This window comes from Babylonia areolata, chromosome 5, assembly GCF_041734735.1.
Source record: "Babylonia areolata isolate BAREFJ2019XMU chromosome 5, ASM4173473v1, whole genome shotgun sequence".
Taxonomy (NCBI): domain Eukaryota; kingdom Metazoa; phylum Mollusca; class Gastropoda; order Neogastropoda; family Buccinidae; genus Babylonia; species Babylonia areolata.
In genome coordinates this window covers 6883604-6908603 of record NC_134880.1, presented here as the reverse complement: position 1 = coordinate 6908603, position 25000 = coordinate 6883604, and the positions used below count along the sequence as shown (strand labels likewise).

General features: G+C 51.5%; 1 protein-coding gene across 3 annotated transcripts in view; it reads right to left on the bottom strand.

The window, feature by feature from the left end:
• The window catches only part of LOC143281896 (transducin-like enhancer protein 4), a 95165-nt gene that overhangs the window by 20401 nt on the left and 49764 nt on the right, over positions 1-25000 (bottom strand). For 2 of the 3 annotated variants that reach the window (XM_076587174.1, XM_076587173.1), the window contains exons 9-13: positions 13172-13279; positions 12041-12091; positions 8779-8922; positions 5753-5840; positions 670-821 (exon numbers count right to left, since the gene is read on the bottom strand). In XM_076587174.1, the coding sequence (XP_076443289.1) occupies positions 670-821; positions 5753-5840; positions 8779-8922; positions 12041-12091; positions 13172-13279 (543 nt within the window). The remainder of the gene's footprint in view (positions 1-669; positions 822-5752; positions 5841-8778; positions 8923-12040; positions 12092-13171; positions 13280-25000) is intronic. The other variant, XM_076587175.1, reaches the window with a different exon arrangement.

The following is a 25000-nucleotide window of genomic DNA, read 5'->3' as shown; positions in this document are numbered from 1 at the left end:
CACATGACTCAACATCTCATAACATCCACACACATGACTCAACACCTTCTTCTTCTTCTTCTTCTTCTTCGTTCGTGGGCTGCAACTCCCACGTTCACTCGTACGCACACGAGTGGGCTTTTACGTGTATGACCGTTTTTACCCCGCCATGTAGGCAGCCGTACTCCGTTTTCGAGGGTACTCAACACCTCACCACCACATCCACACACATGACTCAACATCTCATAACATCCACACACACATGACTCAATATCTCATAACATCCACACACATGACTCAACATCTCATAACATCCACACACTCATGCCTCATCACCACCACCCACTTAATCAAGATCTGCGCCTTTTAAATAGTAGTAGTAGTAGTAGTAGTAGTAGTATTTTTATGTAGTTATCTTTTTTTTTTTTAATTCTTTTTTTGTTGTTGGGTTTTTTTTGTTTTGTTTTGTTTTTGTTTTTAATTTTATTTATTTATTTTTTTTTTTAACTGATTTTTTCCTCCCCTCAAGGCCTGACTAAGCGCGTTGGGTTACGCTGCTGGTCAGGCATCTGCTTGGCAGATGTGGTGCGTGGATGGCGTACATATATATGGATTTGACCGAACACAGTGACGCCTCCTTGAGCTACTGATACTGACACTGATACAGCCACCAATCCACACGGGACGTACCATGGGTCTGGGCGGGTAGCCCATGAGGGAGGCAGGTCCTCCGATGCCGTTGACGAGGGCGGTGGGGGCGGAGGGGGCGCCGTGTCCAGGACTGAGCTCTGCCGAAGGAAGAGCGGCGGGGTGAGAGGGGTAGGGGTGGAGAGGGTAGGAGGCTGGAGAACAAGACACAGCCACCCCCACCACCAGTCAGACCACAGAACTCAACCAAACAATAGTGACACACAGAGAGTGTAGACATCAACCAAACAATAGTGACACACAGAGAGTGTAGACATCAACCAAACAATAGTGACACACAGAGAGTGTAGACATCAACCAAACAATAGTGACACACACAGAGAGTGTAGACATCAACCAAACAATAGTGACACACAGAGAGTGTAGACATCAACCAAACAATTGTGACACACAGAGAGTAGACCTCAACCAAACAATAGTGACACACAGAGAGTGTAGACATCAACCAAACAATAGTGACACACAGAGAGTGTAGACATCAACCAAACAATAGTGACACACAGAGAGTGTAGACATCAACCAAACAATAGTGACACAGAGAGTGTAGACATCAACCAAACAATAGTGACACACACAGAGTGTAGACATCAACCAAACAATAGTGACACACACAGAGTGTAGACCTCAACCAAACAATAGTGACACACAGAGAGTGTAGACATCAACCAAACAATAGTGACACAGACAGAGTATAGACATCAAACAAATAATGGTGACACAGAGACAGTATAGACATCAACCAGACGATAGTGACACAGAGAGAGAACAGACATCAATCATTGTGACACACATGTATAGAGAACAGACATCAACCATAGTGATGCAGAGAGGGTACAGACAACCATAGTGACACAGAGAGAGAACAGACATGAACTATAGTGATGCAGAGAGGGTACAGACAACCATAGTGACACACAGAGAGAGAACAGACAACCACAATGACACAGAGAGAGAACAGACATCAACCATAGTGACAAACACAGAGAACAGACATCAATCATAGTGACAAACACAGATAACAGACATCAACCATAGTGACAAACACAGAGAACAGACATCAATCATAGTGACACACATAGAGAACAGACATCAACCATAGTGACAAACACAGAGAACAGACATTAACCAAATAGTGACACACTGAGAGAACAGATATCAACCATAATGACACAGAGAACAGACATCAACAATAATGACACAGAGAACAGACATCAACAATAATGACACAGAGAACAGACATCAACAATAATGGCACAGAGAACAGACATCAACAATAATGACACAGAGAACAGACATCAACAATAATGACACAGAGAACAGATATCAACAATAATGACACAGAGAACAGACATCAACAATAATGACACAGAGAACAGACATCAACCAAACAATAGTGAAACAGAGAGAAAACAGACATCAACCACTATGACACACATGTATAGAGAACAGACATGAACCATAGTGACACAGAGAAAACATACATGAACCATAGTGACACAGACAGAAAACATACATGAACCATAGTGACACAGAGAGAAAACATACAGGAACCATAGTGACACAGAGAGAAAACATACATGAACCATAGTGACACAGAGAGAAAACATACATGAACCATCGTGACACAGAGAGAAAACATACATGAACCACAGTGACACAGAGAGAAAACATACATGAACCATAGTGACACAGAGAGAAAACATACATCAACCATAGTGACACAGAGAGAAAACATACATGAACCACAGTGACACAGAGAGAAAACATACATGAACCATAGTGACACAGAGAGAAAACATACATGAACCATAGTGACACAGAGAGAAAACATACATCAACCATAGTGACACAGAGAGAAAACATACATGAACCACAGTGACACAGAGAGAAAACATACATGAACCACAGTGACACAGAGAGAAAACATACAGGAACCACAGTGACACAGAGAGAAAACATACATGAACCACAGTGACACAGAGAGAAAACAGATGTGTGTGTGTGTGTGTGTGTGTGTGTGTGTGTGTGTGTGTGTGTGTGTGTGTGTGTGTGTGCGTGTGTGTGTGTGTGTGAGTGTGTGTGTGTGTGTGTGTGTGTGTCTGTGTGTGTGTGTGTGTGTGAGTGTGTGTGTGTGTGTGTGTGTGTGTGTGTGTGAGTGTGTGTGTGTGTGTGTGTGTGAGCTGATGTATGTGTACAGGGGAGGAGTGGGGAGGGGCAGAGGGGGGAGGTCTTCTTCTTCTTCTTCTGCATTCACTCGTATGCACACGAGTGGGCTTTTACGTGTATGACCGTTTTTACCCCGCCATGTAGGCAGCCATACTCCGTTTTCGGGGGTGTGCATGCTGGGTATGTTCTTGTTTCCATAACCCACCAAACGCTGACATGGATTACAGGATCTTTAACATGCGTATTTGATCTTCTGCTTGCATATACACACGAAGGGGGTTCAGGCACTAGCAGGTCTGCACATATGTTGACCTGGGAGATCGTAAAAATCTCCGCCCTTTACCCACCAGGCGCCGTCACCGTGATTCGAACCCGGGACCCTCAGATTGACGCTTTAACCACTCGGCTATTGCGCCCGTCGGGGAGGGGGTCGGGTCAAGGAAGGTGGCATTCAACGGAAACTGGAGACAAAAAGGGAAGCTGCTTTTTTTTTTTTTTTTTAACTGCCACCAGCAGCTACTCCCCTGTAACACCCCCACCCCTCCATCTCCCCCACCACCCTGTGTCTCCCCATCTCCCTGACTTGGGTCTTTCTTCCCCAACCCAGGCTTCAAAGTGGTGAGGGGAAAAAGTAAATCAGTGTTCAGCGACATGCCCTCATAACCCTCTTTTTCTTTTTTTTCCTGGATGGGACTGTTTCCGCTTTTTTACTTTACATGTTTTTGTTCCTCTCTTTTCCTGTGTGTGCGACTTTAAAAAGAACATGGCTCAGAAAACACACAGACACACACACAGACACACACACACACAGACAAACACACACACACAGACACACACACACACAGACACACACACACACACAGACACACACACACACACACAGACACACACACACACACACACAGACACACACAGACATCAACCATGGGGAACATGTGCATGTGGGTGGGATGGGCATGGTAATTGTGTCCGAGAATTTGTGTTCAGTGGTGTGTGTGCGTGTGCGTGTGTGTGTGTGTGTGTGTGTGTGAGATGGAAATGCAATTGTGTATTTCTTTATCACAATATTCTTGTATATTATATATATATATTTATATATATATATATATATATATATATATATATATATATATATATGCATTCTGTTGTTATTGTTGCTCTTCATCTGCTTGTTTCTTCTCTGTCTCTGTCTCTCTCTATCTCTCTCTCTATCTCTTTCTTTCTCTCCTATATTTTTTTTTTTTTTTTTGGGGGGGGGGGGGTGTCTTTTTTCCGCTTTTTTTTTCTTTTTTTTTTTTCTTTCATTGATGGCTTGATGTAAAAAAAAAAAAAATTGTTGCTTATTCAATTTACCATCATGAGATAAAATCTTGACTTGACTTGACTTCGACTTGACTTGACCACACACACACAGTTTGCTGCTACTGTCCTACTGTTTATATCAGCATCTTTTATTCTTCCCTATTTTTTCTTCCTTTTTTTTCTTTCTTCTTGTTCTTCATAACACAGAGTGAATGGAGACGGAAGGAGAGAGGAAGACAGATATAAGTCACACATCAACTCCCTCCAAAACAACACAAAAATGAGATCAAACAACAACAACAACTACAACAACAACAACAACAGCAACAGCGCAGCAAGTGCACTTCTCAACGCCACCGTAACACAAAGTAAAAAAAAAAAAAAAAAAAAAAAAAAAAAAAGCCTGCAACATAAAACCCCAAAACCATTCTCCCCCCCCCCCCCCAATACAAACAAAGAGGAAAGAAGGAAGATGACAAAGAAGAAAAAAAACAGTTCAAAGAACATCACAGCAAAACAGTGGCAGCTGACGCCCACTACCATCTCCCCCCCCCCCCACACCCCCACCCCCTCTGCCTCATCTTCTCCGCACCCCTCCATTAGCAGTAGAGAGCGGTGCCAGACACGGAACAGTTACCCTGCTAACAAAGCCAAGCAAAACTGGATCACACTGCTGCTTCAGCTACAGGCAACAGGGTGTCACACCTCACTGACTACGTCTTCACAACCGTCCTGCACCTCAACACCCAACTGGTGTCATGTCTGTGTTTGTGTGTGTGTGTGTGTGTGTGTGTGAGTGCGTATGCATGTGTGTGTGTGTGTGTGTGTGTGAGTTTGTGTGTGTGAGTTTGTGTCTGTGTGTGCGCGCGCGCGTGCGTGCGTGCGTGCGTGTGTGCGTGCGCACTTGTGTGCGTGCGTGCGTGTGTGCTTGTGTGTGTGTGTGTGTTTGTGTGTGAGTTTGTGTGGTGTGTGTGTGTGTGTGTGTGTGTGTGTGTGTGTGTTTGTGTGTGTGTGCGTGTGTGTGTGTGCGCGCGCGTGTGTGTGTGTGTTTGTGTGTGAGTTTGTGTGTGTATGTGCATGTGTGTGTGTGTGTGTGTGAGTTTGTGTGTGTGTGGTGTGTGTGTGTGTGTGTGTGTGTGCGTGCGTGCTAGGTGTGTGTATGTGTGTGTGTGTGTGTGCGTGCGTGCTAGGTGTGTGTATGTGTGTGTGTGTGTGCGTGCGTGCTAGGTGTGTGTATGTGTGTGTGCTGTGCGTGCTAGGTGTGTGTATGTGTGTGTGTGTGTGTGTGTGCGTGCTAGGTGTGTGTATGTGTGTGTGTGTGTGTGTGTGTGTGTGTGTGTGTGTGTGTGTGTGTGTGTGTGCGTGCGTGCTAGGTGTGTGTGTGTGTGTGTGTGGTGTGTGTGTGTGTGTGTGTGTGTGTGTGTGTGTGTGTGTGTGCGTGTTAGGTGTGTGTGTGTGTGTGTGTGTGTGCGTGCTAGGCGTGTGTATGTGTGTTTGATACCAGCCTAGCCTGGCACTGCCAGAACTGAACTGAAATAGCAACAACAAAAACAAATAACGACAGCAATAACACCAACAAAGGACCAGAAAGCGTTACCATGCTTGACGCCAGAGGGGCCCGGCGTGGCACTGCCAGAACTGGTGGGGGTGTTGGGTTTGGACACCGGCGTCGCTGCCTTCTCATGCTGAAAGTGAAACCATGGCAACGTCATCGTTCTGAACATCAACAGTTTCCCTTCTTATGCTGAAAGTGTTACCATGGCAACGTCATCATTCTGATCATCAACAGTTTCCCTTCACACGCTGAAAGCGAAACCATGGCAACGTCATCGTTCTAAACATCAACAGTTTCCCTTCTTATGCTGACAGTGAAACCATGGCAACGTCATCGTTCTAAACATCAACAGTTTCCCTTCTTATGCTGACAGTGAAACCATGGCAACGTCATCATTCTGAACATCAACAGTTTCCCTTCTTATGCTGAAAGCGAAACCATGGTAACGTCATCGTTCTAAACATCAACAGTTTCACTTCACATGCTGAAAGCGAAACCATGGTAACGTCATCGTTCTAAACATCAACAGTTTCACTTCACATGCTGAAAGCGAAACCATGGCAACGTCATCGTTCTAAACATCAACAGTTTCCCTTCACACGCTGAAAGCGAAACCATGGCAACGTCATCGCTCTGAACATCAACAGTTCCTTCTTTTTCTCACCCAAAACATAGTGTCCTTGTTTGCTTGAGAGGGAGGTGTGTGTGGGGGGGTATTTTTCTTGTTTGTTTCTTTGTTTTTTTGTTGATGCGCCTGGCATCTTCCAGACTATCTCAGTCTAGTTAAGAATAAGAAGGGCAAGGCCAAGAAGGACGGGGAGAAAGAGGAGAAGGAGAGCACATTCATATGGCCTTACAAACATCTCAGAACGCTTCACGGGTGAGATGCCAGAGAAATCAAAACCAAATCACCCTCTGTAACTGTGCCAGAAAAACTTGAGGCTTCCCCTTCTGTACCTTCAGTTTTCCACATGCTTACTTTTACACTGGTACTTGTGGCCTGGAATCGATTTCCTTCCACTTCAATCCTTATCAAAATGAATAAACAAATAAATACATGAATGAATGAATAAGTAAATGATAAATGAATGCATGAATGAATAAGTAAATGGATGAATAAATAATTGAATGTATAAATCAATAGATAAATAAATACGGACAGACAGACAGGTGAAGGACAGTGAATCACTGACCTCCATCTTGGGCTTGAGGGAGGGGGCACTGAGTGATGTCAAGTCCACACAGACAGACAGACAGACAGACACATGAACAGACAGGTGAAGGACAGTGGATCACTGACATCTATCTCGGGCTTGAGGGAGGGGGCACTGAGTGATGTCAACTCCACACAGACAGACAGACTGACACACGAACAGTCAGGTGAATGACAGTGAATCACTGACATCTATCTCGGGCTTGAGGGAGGGGGCACTGAGTGATGTCAAGTCCACACAGACAGACAGACAGACAGACAGACAGGTGAACGACAGAGAAGCACTGACCTCCATCTTGGCCTCAAGGGAGGGGGCACTGAGTGATGTCAAGTCCACACAGACAGACAGACAGACAGACACAGACAGACAGACAGACCGGTGAATGACAGAGAATCACTGACCTCTATCTTGGCCTCAAGGGAGGGGGCACTGAGTGATGTCAAGTCCACACAGACAGACAGACACAGACAGACAGACGGACAGACCAGCGAATGACAAAGAATCACTCACCTCTATCTTGGCCTCAAGGGAGGGGGCACTGAGTGATGTCAAGTCCACACAGACAGACAGACAGACGGACAGACCAGCGAATGACAAAAAATCACTCACCTCTATCTTGGCCTCAAGGGAGGGGGCACTGAGTGATGTCAAGTCCACACAGACAGACAGACAGACAAACAGATAGACAGACATACACAGACAGACAGACACACGAACAGACAGGTGAACGACAGAGAAGCACTGACCTCTATCTTGGGCTTGAGGGAGGGGGCACTGAGTGATGTCAAGTCCACACAGACAGACAGACAGACAGACACATGAACAGACAGGTGAAGGACAGTGGATCACTGACATCTATCTCGGGCTTGAGGGAGGGGGCACTGAGTGATGTGAAGTCCACACAGACAGACAGACAGACAGACAGGTGAATAACAGAGAAGCACTGACCTCCATCTTGGGCTTGAGGGAGGAGGCACTGAGTGATGTCAAGTCCACACAGACAGACAGACAGACAGACACAGACAGACAGACATACCGGTGAATGACAGAGAATCACTGACCTCTATCTTGGCCTCAAGGGAGGGGGCACTGAGTGATGTCAAGTCCACACAGACAGACAGACACAGACAGACAGACAGACAGACAGACAAGCGAAACACAAAGAATCACTCACCTCTATCTTGGCCTCAAGGGAGGGGGCACTGAGTGATGTCAAGTCCACACAGACAGACAGACAGACAAACAGATAGACAGACATACACAGACAGACAGACACACGAACAGACAGGTGAAGGACAGTGAATCACTGACCTCTATCTTGGGCTTGAGGGAGGGGGCACTGAGTGATGTCAAGTCCACACAGACAGACAGACAGACAGACGGACAGACACACGAACAGACAGGTGAAGGACAGTGAATCACTGACCTCTATCTTGGGCTTGAGGGAGGGGGCACTGAGTGATGTCAAGTCCACACAGACAGACAGACAGACGGACAGACACACGAACAGACAGGTGAAGGACAGAGAATCACTGACATCTATCTCGGGCTTGAGGGAGGGGGCACTGAGTGATGTCAAGTCCACACAGACAGACAGACAGACGGACAGACACACGAACAGACAGGTGAAGGACAGAGAATCACTGACATCTATCTCGGGCTTGAGGGAGGGGGCACTGAGTGATGTCAAGTCCACACAGACAGACAGACAAACAGACGGACTGACACACGAACAGTCAGGTGAATGACTTAGAAGCACTGACCTCTATCTTGGGCTTGAGGGAGGGGGCACTGAGTGATGTCAAGTCCACACAGACAGACAGACAGACAGGTGAACGACAGAGAAGCACTGACCTCTATCTTGGGCTTGAGGGAGGAGGCACTGCCATGAGAGGAGGCGTCGCTGCGAGGACTGAGCCGGTCCTCCTTCTTCACCCCCTCCTTCACCCCCACCTTGTCCCGGGGAGACAGGGCGCCGTTCAGGGGTGATGTTGTGTCCTGCATGCACACACACACACACACACACACACACACACACACATTACAGGGCAGTGTATACACACACACACACACATTACAGGGCAGTGCACACACACACACACACACACACACACACACACACACACATTACAGGGCAGTGCACACACACACACACACACACACACACACACACACACACATTACAGGGCAGTGCACACACACACACACACATTACAGGGCAGTGTATACACACACACACACACACACACACACACACACACACACACACACACATTACAGGGTAGTGTATACACACACACACACACATTACAGGGCAGTGCACACACACACACACACACACACACACACACACACACATTACAGGGCAGTGTACACACACACACACACATTACAGGGCAGTGTGTACACACACACACACACACACACATTACAGGGCAGTGAACACACACACACACACACACACACACACACACACAAACACAGACATTACAGGACAGTGCGCACACACACACACACACACACACACACAGACATTACAGGACAGTGCACACACACACACACACGCACACATCCATTGCTACCCTGTGGATATTTTTTTAAGGAAAGAAAGGAAGTACAAAAGCAGGAACACACTGTCACCTAAAACAAAGGAACACACTGTCACCTAAAACCAAGGAACACACTGTCACCTCCATAAAGACAAAGGGCCACAGTGTACACCTCCATGAAAAACAAACCACATTTTCACTTCCGTGGAAAAACAAAGAAACACATTGAAATGAAATGTGAAATGAAACATGCTTTCCTTGCTCCGTGTCACTCAAGCTTCATCACACATTCTGGTTGTTTTTTGGGTTTTTTTGTTGCTGTTGTTTTTTTGTGTTTGTTTTGTTTTGTTTGTTTTTTTTTTTATTGCTTTCTTTGTCTGGGTAGAAAGGGAGGGGTTGGAGTGGTGCATGTATACAAATCACAAGATTACGGATCATCATCAACTATGTCCTTCATACACTTTTGCTGTTCTTTTTGAACAGAATGACATACTCTAAAAAGTATTCAATTCAAACACACACACACACACACACACACACACACACACACACACACACACACACACACACACACACAAAAGAGTAGCGGGCCTTGTTCTTTCACACACACCCCCCCCCCCTTCCTTTCCATTTCACAGATCATTCCTCCGATCTCTCTCTCTCTCTCTCCACGCCCCCTTCCCCACCCCACCCCCCGTTTCTTTCTCTCTTTCTCTATCTGCCCCTCTCTCTCCCTGTCTCTCTCTCTCTCTCCCTGTTTCTCTTTCCATCTCTCTATCCCCTGTCTCTCTCTATCTCTTCCCCTGTCTCTCTCTATTCCTGGTCTCTCTCCATCTCACTCCCCATCTCTCTATCTCTCCCCCTTCTATCTCTCTCCCTGTCTCTATCTCTCTCCCTGTCTCTCTCTCTCCCCCTGTCTCTCTCTCTCCCCCTGTCTCTCTCTCTATATATCTCCCAGTCTCCCCTCTCTCTCCCTCTGTCTCTCTCTATCTCTCCCCCCTGTCTCTTTCTATATCTCTCAGTCTCCCCCCTCTCTCTCTCTGTCTCTCTGAACAAGTGATTTATTTCAGTCTACAGGTGAAAAGAAATGTGGAGGGCAGAGTGTGGTCCACCAGCCTGAAGCGATGGCAGCTGACAGGAATTGAGTTCGGTCATGCACGAAAAATATATTAAAGGAAAATTTCTCCTCCCCAGACCCAGTGCCTCTCATCAATATCACTTTCTTTCCTTTTCCTCCTGTCTTTGCACACACGCATGCATGCGTACATCCCCCCCACCCCACCCCCCCATCCCCACATGCATACATCCCCCACACACACCCATGTACATACATCCCTCCACATCATACGCCCCCCACCCCAACCCTTCACATACATACATACATTCCCCACATACACCCCCACCCCCAAACACATACATCTCCCCACAACCATACATGCAAAGATACATTCCCCCCTGCCAACCCCCTCCCCTACATACATACACATCCCCACACACACACATGTACATATCCCCTCCCTCACAAACACACATACATCCATCCATATATACTACATGCATACATACCCCCCCCCCCCCATACACACACAAACATCTTACACACACATACATACATCTATGTGTGTGTGTGTGTGTGTGTGTGTGTGTGTGTGTATATATACTACATGCATACATACCCACCCACACAAACATCCACACACACATACATATCCCCCTCCCTCACAAACACACATACATACATAAATATATACAGAGTACATATATACATCCCCCCCCACTACACACACATACACCCCCCCAACCCCACCCCTACCCCCCCACCCCCCACCCCCACACACACACAACCACCACCATCACACACTACTTACTACCTTATTCACACAAATCATACACACTCTTGCATATTTCAATAAACTTCAACCTTGGTATTGCGGCAGTTAATCTTGCCTTTTTCAAATCATATATAGTTTTATAATTATTCAGGTAATAGTAGCAGCAAGTAGTAGCAACAGCAGCAGTAGTAGTAGCAGCAGAAGTAGCAGCAGCAGCAGCAGTAGTAATAGCAGTAGTTGTAGTAGCAGTGTCATGACATGTGAGCACTGCTGACCATACAGCAAGGAGCCAAAGGTGAAGAGGAGGAACAATGTGGAGTGATGGCCAAGAGGTAACGCGTCCGCCTAGGAAGCGAGAGAATCTGAACGCGCTGGTTCGAATCACGGCTCAGCCGCCGATATTTTCTCCCCCTCCACTAGACCTTGAGTGGTGGTCTGGACGCTAGTCATTCGGATGAGACGATAAACCGAGGTCCCGTGTGCAGCATGCACTTAGCGCACATAAAAGAACCCATGGCAACAAAAGGGTTGTCCCTGGCAAAATTCTGTAGAAAAATCCACTTTGATAGGGAAAACAAATAAAAACTGCACGCAGGAAAAAATACAAAAAAATGGGTGGCGCTGTAGTGTAGCGACGTGCTCTCCCTGGGGAGAGCAGCCCGAATTTCACACAGAGAAATCTGTTGTGATAAAAAGAAATACAAAACAAAATGTAACACAATGAAAACAACTTACGTCTCCAACGTCGACGACTAAATTCTCGTCACTCTTCTCTCCGTCGCTTTCCTGAAACAGTAAACGCTGGGGATTACAGGTCAGTTCGTTTCACCTGTCCTGTGCTTCGTTCTTCTCTTTCACGTGTCTAGCCGTTCATTCTCTCTCTCTCTCTCTCTCTCTCTCTCTCTCTCTCTCTCACATGCACACACACACACTCTCTCTCTCTCTCTCTCTAACTCTCTCTCACTGTCCAGGAGTTCAGAGTGCAATGGCCTTAAATGGGAAGATTGGGGACCACACAGTCAAGTATCATCCACTTCACAAACGAATCTTTGGGTGTGCTGCTCTAATTTCCCAACCAACACTAAAGGTGTCTGTATTGCTCGGACCTGGTGAACGCCAGGATGTCATTATGAAAGGAAGGGTGGAGTACAGCCTTGTTACATAGTCCCAAACCTAAATGGACCTCCATCGCAACATCGTCATCATCACCATCCTCCTCCTTCACCATCGATTTTTTTTTTTTAAAGTCCCAACGTCTGTGGCCTTTCATGCCCTGCTCTCATGGTGACATCAGTTTCAATCCCCCTCAACTTCCATGCTTGGGATGAGTCCTGTCAAAGTCTTTGTGTAGACAGATTCATGTGGGACTGTCGTTGTGGAGGGTGGGGGTATGGAGGGGGGTGTCTTAGTTGTGGTCTCCATGCTGTGGGGATGCTCACTAAAGTCTTGCTCCACGGCTAAGCTATTAGTGCCGTCAGTAGGGGGCTTAGTATGTGGCGTCCTAAGGAAATTAAATCAGAACAGGCACTGCTGAACACCACCAAAGTGACTCGGCAGCAGTGCAGGGTCTCCTCTGGTGTGTGACCTCCTGGTGACCTGAATTAAATAGTTCCCTGAACACTGTTAACGCACACACACACAACTGCCACCCCCTGCCATTCACAAGCACACAAACTGAAAACACGCCCACTCGAGACTCGCACACAAACACACACAATCCTGCCCACACCACACACACAACTCCAGACTGCAGACCACTCCAGCAGACAGAGTAGTGGACACTAGGTTTGTGGGGGGGGGGGGGAGGCGAGAGGGGGGAGGGGGCGAGAGGGGGGGGTGTCCTTGGGGGGGTGGGGGGGCACTTACGTTTCCCTTGGCCTCTGCCCGTCGTTTCTTGGCGCTGTCCAGGACGTCTGGGGAGTGACTGCGGTGTCGGTACTTCTCCCGCTCCGGCCCCGGGGACGCTGACCTCCTCTGGAACACACACCCACACACACTGCCTGTCACTGACACTGTGACACCCACACCCACTGCCTGTCACTGACACTGTGATGTGACACACACACACCCACACACATTGCCTGTCACTGACACTGTGGTGTCACACACCCACACACACTGCCTGTCACTGACACTGTGGTGTGACACCCACACCCACACACACTGCCTGTCACTGACACTGTCGTGTGACACACACACACACACACACACACACACACACACTGCCTGTCACTGACACTGTGGTGTCACACACACACACACACACACATACACACAATGTCACTCACAGACACATACAGGCGCGCGCGCGCACACACACACACACACACACACACACACATTCACACACACACACTCCTTACCACACACACAAACATTCACACACACACACACACACACACACACACACACACTACACACACACACACCCACACGCAACTGCCTGTCACTGACACTGTATGTGACCATCTACTGAACGTCAATTGTCTGTTGTGGGGGGGAGACTGGTCCACATTAATGGACTTCATGAACATCACATCATCAGTAGCTCAAGAAGGCGTCACTGCGTTCGGTCAAATCCATATACGCTACACCACATCTAGCCAAGCAGATGCCTGACCAGCAGCGTAACCCAACGCGCTTAGTCAGGCCACGAGAAAATAAAATAAATAAAACAATAAAATTTAAAATTTGAAAATGATAATAATAATAATAAATAAATAAATACATAACAAAAAAAATAAATATAATATAATATAATAAATAAATAAATAAATAACAGATAAATGCGCGGAAGTGTGATGAAAGGCCATAGCAACAGACAAAACAGGAACATGGAGAGCATGCACAGGATCTCACACCCTCCCTCTCTCCTCCATCCTTCAGTCTGTCTGTCTGTCTGTCTCTCACTGACAAACATACGCACGCGCGCGCGCGCACACACACACACACAATGACACACACACACACACACACACACACGCACGCGCGCAAACACACACATACACAAACACACACGCAAACACACACACACACACACACACATTATGTTATTGCATTTGCACTGGCACGAGTGACGAGCTAACAATGTAGACATGTATGTCTACATGCACAGGCTTTTCAATCACCGTTCCTAAACTTCACACCTCATTTCTACACCCACTCCTACCCCCCAAAACCCCCTCTGCAGAGCTCTCCCGGGGGGGGCCCCCCCTACCACCACCTCCAACAAAAATCCCCCACCCCCTGCACCTCCTAAATCCCTTCCCTAGCCAAACCCCCTAAATCGCCTCCCCCATCCACCCCTTCCCCCCTCCGCCTCAATCTCCCCACCCACACAACCCCCCCCCCCCCCCCACCACCACCACCCCATTTCCCCAACCAATCCCCCCCACACACACACACACAACCCCCCTCCCCCCACATCCACCCCCCACCTCCAGCGCCACCCCCCTCCCCCAACCGACCGAGCTCCCTCCTATCCGCCAAGCCTCAAAAGACGGGGGGGGGAGGGGAGGGGAGGGGCTGGCCAAACAGCTGGTCTCAATAATGCAAGAAGCTATGACAAGAAAGACACTCAACCGCCTGAAGCAGCTAACCCAAATGGCCCCCATTGATTTTTTTTCCACCCCCCCCCCCCCTCTCTCTCTCTCTCTCTCTGAGCACACTCATTTGTCGGACAGGCCTCCCATGCAGGTCTGAGGCAGCGGGGGGGGGGGTGGGGGGGGGGGGGGTCGTGTGGGGGGAAGGCTGCTGCCACACACTGAAAGAACCTAACAGGAACAGGCTGAGGAGCAACAACCACCACCACCACCTCGCCAGGGGAGAGAGAGAGAGAGAGGGGGGGGAGAGGGAGGGAGAGAGAGGAGAGAGTGAGAGAGAGGGGGAGAGAGAGGAGAGAGAGAGAGGGAGGGAGAGAGAGAGGAAGAGAGAGAGAGGGCGAGAGAGAGGACAGAGAGAGGGAGGGAGAGAGAGGGCGAGAGAGAGAGAGACAGAGAGAGAGGGGGAGATGCACACATGCACTGACAGAAAGAAAAGAAAAAAACAACAACGAAGGGCAAAAAGCACAGAAAGGTTACAAACAACAACACCATGCAGTGGAAACACAAACACAAAACAGATCACAGGATAATCATGATCGTCCCAAGTCCCCCCCCCCCCCCTCTATTTTGAGAACACTCTTTTCCTCTTTTTTCCTGGGGGCAAAGTGGGTGAGGGTGGTGGGGTGGGGGGGGGGGGTGATGAATGCTTGCCTGTTGTCATAAATAATCATCCTGGAAACGTTCCCTCTTTGGTGCACCCTGGCGAAGGGATCCAGCAAAGTCCGTATGAAAATAATAAAAGCACACTTTGCATGAAGGGATACACGTATGCATGCAAGTAAACACACACACACACACACACACACACAAACACACACACACAAACACACGCATGCACACACGCACGCATGCACGCACACACATATACACGCACGCATACGTACACACGCACGCACGCACACACACACACACACACACACACACACACACACAGATCGTGCACGCCGACAAATACACACATTCAGGATTACACTCATCACTCATATTTCTACTATATTTCTTCTGCCACGCATAAACAAGAAATGAACGTCCCCGAACAGGCATACATGACGTCAGCACAAGCAGTGACGTGTGACAGACATCGTCCTCCACAGGTCTACATGACGTCAGTACGAGCAGTGACGTGTGACAGAGAACGTCCCCAAACAGGTCTACATGACGTCAGCACAAGCAGTGACGTGTGACAGAGAACGTCCCCAAACAGGTCTACATGACGTCAGCACAAGCAGTGACGTGTGACAGAGAACGTCCCCAAACAGATCTACATGACGTCAGCACGCGCAGGGACGTGTGACAGAGACCGTCCTCCACAGGTCTACATGACGTCAGCACGAGCAGTGACGTGTGACAGAGAACGTCCCCAAACAGATCTACATGACGTCAGCACGCGCAGGGACGTGTGACAGAGACCGTCCTCCACAGGTCTACATGACGTCAGCACGAGCAGTGACGTGTGACAGAGAACGTCCCCAAACAGATCTACATGACGTCAGCACGCGCAGGGACGTGTGACAGAGACCGTCCTCCACAGGTCTACATGACGTCAGCACGAGCAGTGACGTGTGACAGAGAACGTCCCCAAACAGATCTACATGACGTCAGCACGCGCAGGGACGTGTGACAGAGACCGTCCTCCACAGGTCTACATGACGTCAGCACGAGCAGTGACGTGTGACAGAGAACGTCCTCCACAGGTCTACATGACGTCAGCACGAGCAGTGACGTGTGACAGAGAACGTCCTCCACAAGTCTACATGACGTCAGCACGAGCAGTGACGTGTGGTTTGCTGAATTGTTTTCACCCTGCTACCTGCCCGGGGGGCATTTTTCTCCTGCAAATACTAACATTGTGATGTAAGGGTAAACCTGTTTTTCCGCCGTTTTTTTCTCATTTATTTTATTGTTTTATCTATCTGTTGTGTGTGTGTGTGTGTGTGTGTGTGTGTGTGTGTGTGTGCGTGCGTGCGTGCGTGCGTGCGTGCGTGCGTGTGTGTGTGAGAGAGAGTGAGCGCGCGCGCGCGCGCGCGTTGATATATCTTCCTGTTGTTGTGGAACGTGTGTCGTTGCTGCTGCTGTCTTGTTGACGCAAAGCCCATCAACTAGTTTCCGTTCACTGTCACCCTCATCTCCCGCTCTCTTGTTTCACCAGAGAGCCTAGTATGGAGCTGGTCAGTCCAAACCTTCACACTACGGCATCCTCAAGGTCGTGGATCACCCACGTTCAGCAGACACGATAAAGTAGTCTGCAGATTCCATCATCAAAGCACGTTGACCAAGTGCTGCAACACACACACACACACACACACACACTTGCCCTCACACACACACACTTGTCCCTCCTCACCCCCCCCCACACACACACTTGCCCCCCCCCAACCCCCCCCCCCCCCCCCCCCCCCCCACACACACACACAGACTTTCACTTGACGTCAATCTTATCCCCCTGCCTTCCCTCCAGTGAGTAATGAATTAATTCACATAAAACACCCCCACTCCAAAATAGCCGCTCCTTATAACCACTAGTGACCGACCACACAGCTGATTGAAGACAGCACGACAATCCGCCTGCTTGGTGCCATGTCCTGAAACCGTGAGCGTTCTTTTCGGTGACAGTTTGACAAGGTGAATTCTAAACCCCCCTCCCCACCCCCCCTCCCGTCTCTCTCTATCTCTCTCTCTCCACCCCCAAACGGGAGAGTGGAGAGTGCGTGTGTCTGGAATGGGTGCGGGGGGGGGGGGGGGGGGGGAGGCGTGGGGGGTGGACGTGGGGGTGGTGGGGTGAAGCAGCAGTTAATGAGGTGATGGACCCACTGTCTTCACTGCCCGGTGACAGACATCGCCCTGTCCCTCGTGTGACACCGCTCACTGCGTGCAGGCACAATACACACGCACGCATGCACACACACACACACACACACACACACGCACGCACACACACACACACACGCACACGTACATACACACGCGCACGCGCGCACACACACACACACACACACGCACGCACCACGCATAACAGTAAACACACACACACAATGCACACACACACACACACACAATGCACGCACACACACAACAGTAAACACGCACGCCCACACACTCACATGACCCCCACCCCACACACACACTCGCCTCTCCACCCACCTCACACACACTCACCCCCCCCCACCCACACTCCCCCCAACCCCCTCGCCCCCCCCCCCCCCCAACACACACACACAGTGTAGTTACAGCCCACAGCCTGCCTGCCTCCACACCATTACATTACATGTGTGCCTTTGAAACTCCAAACTCTCCTCACCACTTGTGCAGGAAGGAGGAAAGGGGAGGGGGGGGGGGTGAAGAAGGAACGAGAGGGGATGATGGGGGTGGGGGGGGAAGAGAAGAAAAAGTGGAGGAAGGGAGGGTTGCAGCCAGGGGCGGGGGAGGGGGGGCGAGGGTGGGGGGGGCAGAGAAGGGCAGGAGGAGGGAGGGGGGTGGGAGGAAGGGGGAAGAGAGATGCAGGGGATGATGATGATGATGATGATGATCGGTCCTCATCACAATCACCCACCTCCTCCCTGCTGCTGCTGCAATTAACACTCACCAACCCACCCACCCACCCAGCCACCCACCCACCCACAGCTTTGTCCCCTCCAGCAGAGCCACACGCCACCCAACCACCCTCCACCACCACCACCACCCTCCACTAAGCCCTCCTCCTCCTCCCGCCCCCACTCCCATCCTTTCCGAGCCTCCCTCTCCCCTCCTCGCCCTCTACCCCCCTCCCTTTCACCCCCCCCCCCCAACCTCCCCCCTCCACACACACCCCACCCCCCCTTCGCGATCCTCCTTCCTAATTTGTCAATTCCCCAACGTGGTGGTGGTGACAGTGGTGGTGGTGGTGGTGTCAACGGGGAGGATGGTGGAGGAGGTGATGGCGGTGATGATGGTGATAGTGGTGATGACGGTGTTGGTGGGGATGGTGGTGGGGATGGTGGTGGGATGCCGGGTGATAGTGGTGGTGGAGGTGGTGGTAGTGGTGGTGACACACAGTCTCTGCGGGGCAGTGGAAGTACATCCCATCACGTGATCCCTCACTCCCCCCCCCCCACCCCACCTCCCCCTCCCCCCACCCCACCCCAAGACATCCTCCTCGCCCCCTCTCTCCACCCATCACACAGCGGGCCACAAATCAGTTTTCGGGGGGAGGAGGGATTCTCTGTCTCTGTCACTGTCTGTCTATCTCTGTCTCTCTCTGTCTGTGTGACTGTCTGTCTCTTCCTGTCTCTCTCAGTGCTTTAATCCCCCTCTAAATCTCTGTCTGTCTGTCTGTCTGTCTCACCCTTTTAATCCCCCTCTAAATCCCTGTCTCTTTCACTGTTTTAATCCCCCTCTAAATCCCTGTCTCTTTCACTGTTTTAATCCCCCTCTAAATCCCTGTCTCTCTCACCGTTTTAACCCCCCTCTAAATCTGTTTGTCACACCGTTAAAACCCCCATCTAAATCTGTCTGTCTCACCGTTTGAACCCCCTCAAAATTTGTCTGTCTCGCTGTTTTAGCCCCCTTCTAAATCCCTGTCTCTCTCACAACATTTATCCCCATCTATGACAGAGAGAGGGGGTGTGGACGGGGGCGGGGGTGGGGGGGCAGAGTGTGCAGGGTGATAGAGAGGGGGGGGCAGAGTGTGCAAGGTGACAGAGAGAGAGGGGGGGGGGACAGAGTGTGCAAGGTTACAGAGAGATAGAGAGGGGGGGGACAGAGTGTGTAAGGTGACAGAGAGAGAGAGGGGGGGGACAGAGTGTGCAAGGTGACAGAGAGAGAGAGAGGGGGGGACAGAGTGTGCAAGGTGACAGAGAGATAGAGAGGGGGGGGGGGGACAAAGTGTGCAAGGTGACAGAGATAGAGAGGGGGGGGGACAGAGTGTGCAAGGTGACAGAGAGATAGAGAGGGGGGGGGGCAGAGTGTGTAAGGTGACAGAGAGAGAGAGGGGGGGACAGAGTGTGCAAGGTGACAGAGAGAGAGGGGGGGGACAGAGTGTGCAAGGTGACAGAGAGATAGAGAGAGGGGGGACAGAGTGTGTAAGGTGACAGAGAGAGAGGGGGGGGACAGAGTGTGCAAGGTGACAGAGAGAGAGGGGGGGGGACAGAGTGTGCAAGGTGACAGAGAGAGAGGGGGGGGACAGAGTGTGCAAGGTGACAGAGAGATAGAGAGAGGGGGGACAGAGTGTGTAAGGTGACAGAGAGAGAGGGGGGGGACAGAGTGTGTAAGATGACAGAGAGAGAGGGGGGGTCAGAGTGTGTAAGGTGACAGAGAGAGAGGGGTGACAGAGTGTGTAAAGTGACAGAGAGAGAGGGGGGACAGGGTGTGTAAGGTGACAGAGAGAGAGGGGGGACAGAGTGTGTAAGGTGACAGAGAGAGAGGGGGGACAGAGTGTGTAAGGTGACAGAGAGAGAGGGGGGACAGAGTGTGTAAGGTGACAGAGAGAGAGAGGGAGGGACAAAGTGTGTAAGGTGACAGAGAGAGAGGGGGGACAGAGTGTGTAAGGTGACAGAGAGAGAGGGGGGACAGAGTGTGTAAGGTGACAGAGAGAGAGGGGGGACAGAGTGTGTAAGGTGACAGAGAGAGAGGGGGGGGAGTGTGCAAGGTGACAGAGAGAGAGAGGGGGGGGGACAGAGTGTGTAAGGTGACAGAGAGAGAGAGAGAGGGGGGGGCAGAGTGTGTAAAGTGACAGAGAGAGAGAGGGGGGACAGAGTGTGTAAGGTGACAGAGAGAGAGGGGGGGACAGAGTGTGTAAGGTGACAGAGAGAGAGAGTGGGGGGACAGAGTGTGCAAGGTGACAGAGAGATAGAGAGGGGGGGGGGGCAGAGTGTGTAAGGTGACAGAGAGAGAGGGGGGGACAGAGTGTGCAAGGTGACAGAGAGATAGAGAGGGGGGGGGGCAGAGTGTGCAAGGTGACAGAGAGATAGAGAGGGGGGGGGACAGAGTGTGTAAGGTGACAGAGAGAGAGGGGGGGGGGGGACAGAGTGTGCAAGGTGACAGAGAGATAGAGAGGGGGGGGGGACAGAGTTTCGGTTTCAGTTTCACTTTCTCAAGGAGGCGTCACTGCGTTCGGACAAATCCATACACGCTACACCACATCTGTTGAGCAGATGCCTGACCAGCAGCATAACCCAACGCGCTTAGTCAGGCCTTGAGTGCATGCTTACATATTTGTGTACCTATGAAAGTGGATTTCATTTTACGTAATTTCGCCAGAGGACAACACTCTCGTTGCCATGGGTTCTTTTTCAGTGCGCCAAGTGCGTGCTGCACACGGGACCTCGGTTTATCGTCTCATCCGAAAGACTAGACGCTCAGTTTGATTTTCCAGTCAAACTTAGGAGAAAGGGCGAGAGCGGGATTCGAACCCACACCCTCACGGACTCTCTGTATTGGCAGCTGAGCGTCTTAACCATTCTGCCACCTTCCTCCTCAGAGAGAGGGGGGGGACAGAGTGTGTAAAGTGACAGAGAGGGGTGGGGGGGCAGAGTGTGCAAGGTGACAGAGAGAGAGGGGGGGACAGAGTGTGCAAGGTGACAGAGAGAGAGGGGGGGGGGACAGAGTGTGCAAGGTGACAGAGAGAGACGGGGGGGGGGGGGACAGAGTGTGTAAGGTGACAGAGAGAGACGGGGGGGGGGGGACAGAGTGTGTAAGGTGACAGAGAGAGAGGGGGGGACAGAGTGTGCAAGGTGACAGAGAGAGAGGGGGGGGGGGGACAGAGTGTGTAAAGTGACAGAGAGGGGTGGGGGGGCAGAGTGTGCAAGGTGACAGAGAGAGAGGGGGGGACAGAGTGTGCAAGGTGACAGAGAGAGAGGGGGGGGGGGGACAGAGTGTGCAAGGTGACAGAGAGAGACGGGGGGGGGACAGAGTGTGTAAGGTGACAGAGAGAGAGGGGGGGGACAGAGTGTGCAAGGTGACAGAGAGAGAGAGGGGGGGACAGAGTGTGTAAAGTGACAGAGAGGGGTGGGGGGGCAGAGTGTGCAAGGTGACAGAGAGAGAGGGGGGGACAGAGTGTGCAAGGTGACAGAGAGAGAGGGGGGGGGACAGAGTGTGCAAGGTGACAGAGAGAGACGGGGGGGGGACAGAGTGTGTAAGGTGACAGAGAGAGACGGGGGGGGGGGACAGAGTGTGTAAGGTGACAGAGAGAGACGGGGGGGGGGACAGAGTGTGTAAGGTGACAGAGAGAGACGGGGGGGGGGGGGGACAGTGTGCAAGGTGACAGAGAGAGAGGGGTGGGGAGAGTGTGCAAGGAGACAGAGAGAGAGGGGGGGACAGTGTGCAAGGTGACAGAGAGAGAGGGGGGGGGAGACAGTGTGTAAGGTGACAGAGAGAGAGAGGGACGGGGGGGGGGGGGGGGAGAGTGTGTAAGGTGACAGAGAGAGAGGGACGGGGGGGGGAGAGTGTGCAAGGTGACAGAGAGAGAGGGGGGGACAGAGTGTGTAAGGTGACAGAGAGAGAGGGGGGACAGAGTGTGCAAGGTGACAGAGAGAGAGAGGGGGCGGGGACAGAGTGTGCAAGGTGACAGAGAGAGGGAGGGGGGGGACAGAGTGTGCAAGGTGACAGAGAGAGAGGGGGGACAGAGTGTGTAAGGTGACAGAGAGAGAGAGGGGGGGGGGGGCCAGAGTGTGTAAAGTGACAGAGAGAGAGGGGGGACAGAGTGTGTAAGGTGACAGAGAGAGAGAGAGGGGGGGGGGCAAGAGTGTGTAAAGTGACAGAGAGAGAGGGGGGACAGAGTGTGTAAGGTGACAGAGAGAGAGGGGGGGTGGGGCAGAGTGTGTAAAGTGACAGAGAGAGAGGGGGGACAGAGTGTGCAAGGTGACAGAGAGAGACGGGGGGGGGGGGGGGGGACAGTGTGCAAGGTGACAGAGAGAGAGAGGGGGGGGGGACAGTGTGCAAGGTGACAGAGAGAGACGGGGGGTGGGGGGGGACAGTGTGCAAGGTGACAGAGAGAGAGAGGGGGGGACAGAGTGTGCAAGGTGACAGAGAGAGACGGGGGGTGGGGGGGAACAGTGTGCAAGGTGACAGAGAGAGAGGGGGGGGGGGGGAGTGTGCAAGTTGACAGAGAGAGAGAGGGGGGGGGACAGTGTAAGGTGACAGAGAGAGAGAGGGGGGGGGGCAGCAGAGTGTGTAAAGTGACAGAGAGAGAGGGGGGGGACAGAGTGTGCAAGGTGACAGAGAGAGACGGGGGGGGGGGACAGTGTGCAAGGTGACAGAGACGGGGGGGGGACAGTGTGCAAGGTGACAGAGAGAGACGGGGGGGGGGGGGACAGTGTGCAAGGTGACAGAGAGAGACGGGGGGGGGGAACAGTGTGCAAGGTGACAGAGAGAGAGGGGTGGGGAGAGTGTGCAAGGTGACAGAGAGAGAGGGGGGGGACAGTGTGCAAGGTGACAGAGAGAGAGAGAGAGGGGGGGGAGACAGTGTGTAAGGTGACAGAGAGAGAGAGAGGGACGGGGGGGGGGGGGGTCAGAGTGTGTAAGGTGACAGAGAGAGAGGGACGGGGGGGGGGGGAGAGTGTGCAAGGTGACAGAGAGAGAGGGACGGGGGGGGGGGGGGGAAGAGTGTGCAAGGTGACAGAGAGAGAGGGGGAGGACAGAGTGTGCAAGGTGACAGAGAGAGAGGGACGAGGGGGGGGGAGAGTGTGCAAGGTGACAGAGAGAGAAGGGGAGGACAGAGTGTGCAAGGTGACAGAGAGAGAGGGGGAGGACAGAGTGTGCAAGGTGACAGAGAGAGAGGGGGAGGACAGAGTGTGCAAGGTGACAGAGAGAGAGGGGGGGACAGAGTGTGCAAGGTGACAGAGAGAGAGGGGGGGGGGGACAGAGTGTGCAAGGTGACAGAGAGAGGGGGGGGGGACAGAGTGGGGGACAGAGAGAGAGAGGGACGGGGGGGGGCAGAGTGTGCAAGGTGACAGAGAGAGAGAGGGGGGGGGCAGAGTGTGCAAGGTGACAGAGAGAGAGGGGGGGCGGGGGACAGAGTGTGCAAGGTGACAGAGAGAGAGGGAGGGGGGGACAGAGTGTGCAAGGTGAGAGAGAGAGAGAGAGGAGGGGGGGCAGAGTGTGCAAGGTGACAGAGAGAGAGAGGGGGGGGGGACAGAGTGTGCAAGATGACAGGATCCCCTAACACATGGAGGAGACATCCATTTCCCTGTCAGCACCCTTACACACACACACACACACACACACACACACACACAGGCAGAAAGACAGACAGAGAAAGAGATGTGCAGAGAGAGGGGGGGGGCCACACGAGAGAGATGGCAGTGGGGTGGAAAGAGCCACAGCCGACAGGGTATCACCTTTGGCGGTGTCAGGGAGGCGGAGAGATGGGGGTGTGAAGACGGGCAGCGAACACCCCCTCCCCTCCCCTCCCCTGCCCTTCCTCTGCACCACTCATCTTCCTTCCCAACCTCTCCGACCCCACCACCATCCCCCCACCCCTCTTCCCTAACACAACCCCCATCCCCCCTCCTCGCTCCACTCCCATCCTCCGTTGGTTCCCCCTCCCAGCCCGATCAATACAACTCCACTCATTGCTGGGCAAACTGGGAGTAATCTTTTGTGGTGTGTGCGAACAAACAGCAGTGTGTGTGTGTGTGTGTGTGTGTGTGTGTGTGTGTGTGTGTGTGCCCAAGGAAGACAGGGTGAGGACAGGGATGTGAGGGGAGGGTGGGGGGGGGCAGGGGGGAGGAAAGGGGCTGTTTGAACACCACCACCCTACTCAAGCACTCTCACCCACACCCAACCCCAATCCTTCGCCTCAGGTCAGCCACAGACTGACTACCCACAACCGCACCCTGCTCCTGTTCAAAACACATACACACACACACACAGAGACACAAACACACACACATTTTCATTTTCAGTTTCAGTTGCACGAGGAGGCGTCACTGCTTTCGGACATACTCAACTAACAGCCAGATACCTGACCAGAAGCATTATCCAACGCCCTGAGTCAGGCCTTGAGAGCAAACTTATACATCTGTGTACCCTATCAGAGTGGATTTTTTCTACATAATTTCGCCAGAGGACAGCCCTTTTGTTGCCGTTTTCCCGGTTGTGTGTGGGTTTTTCTTTTGTT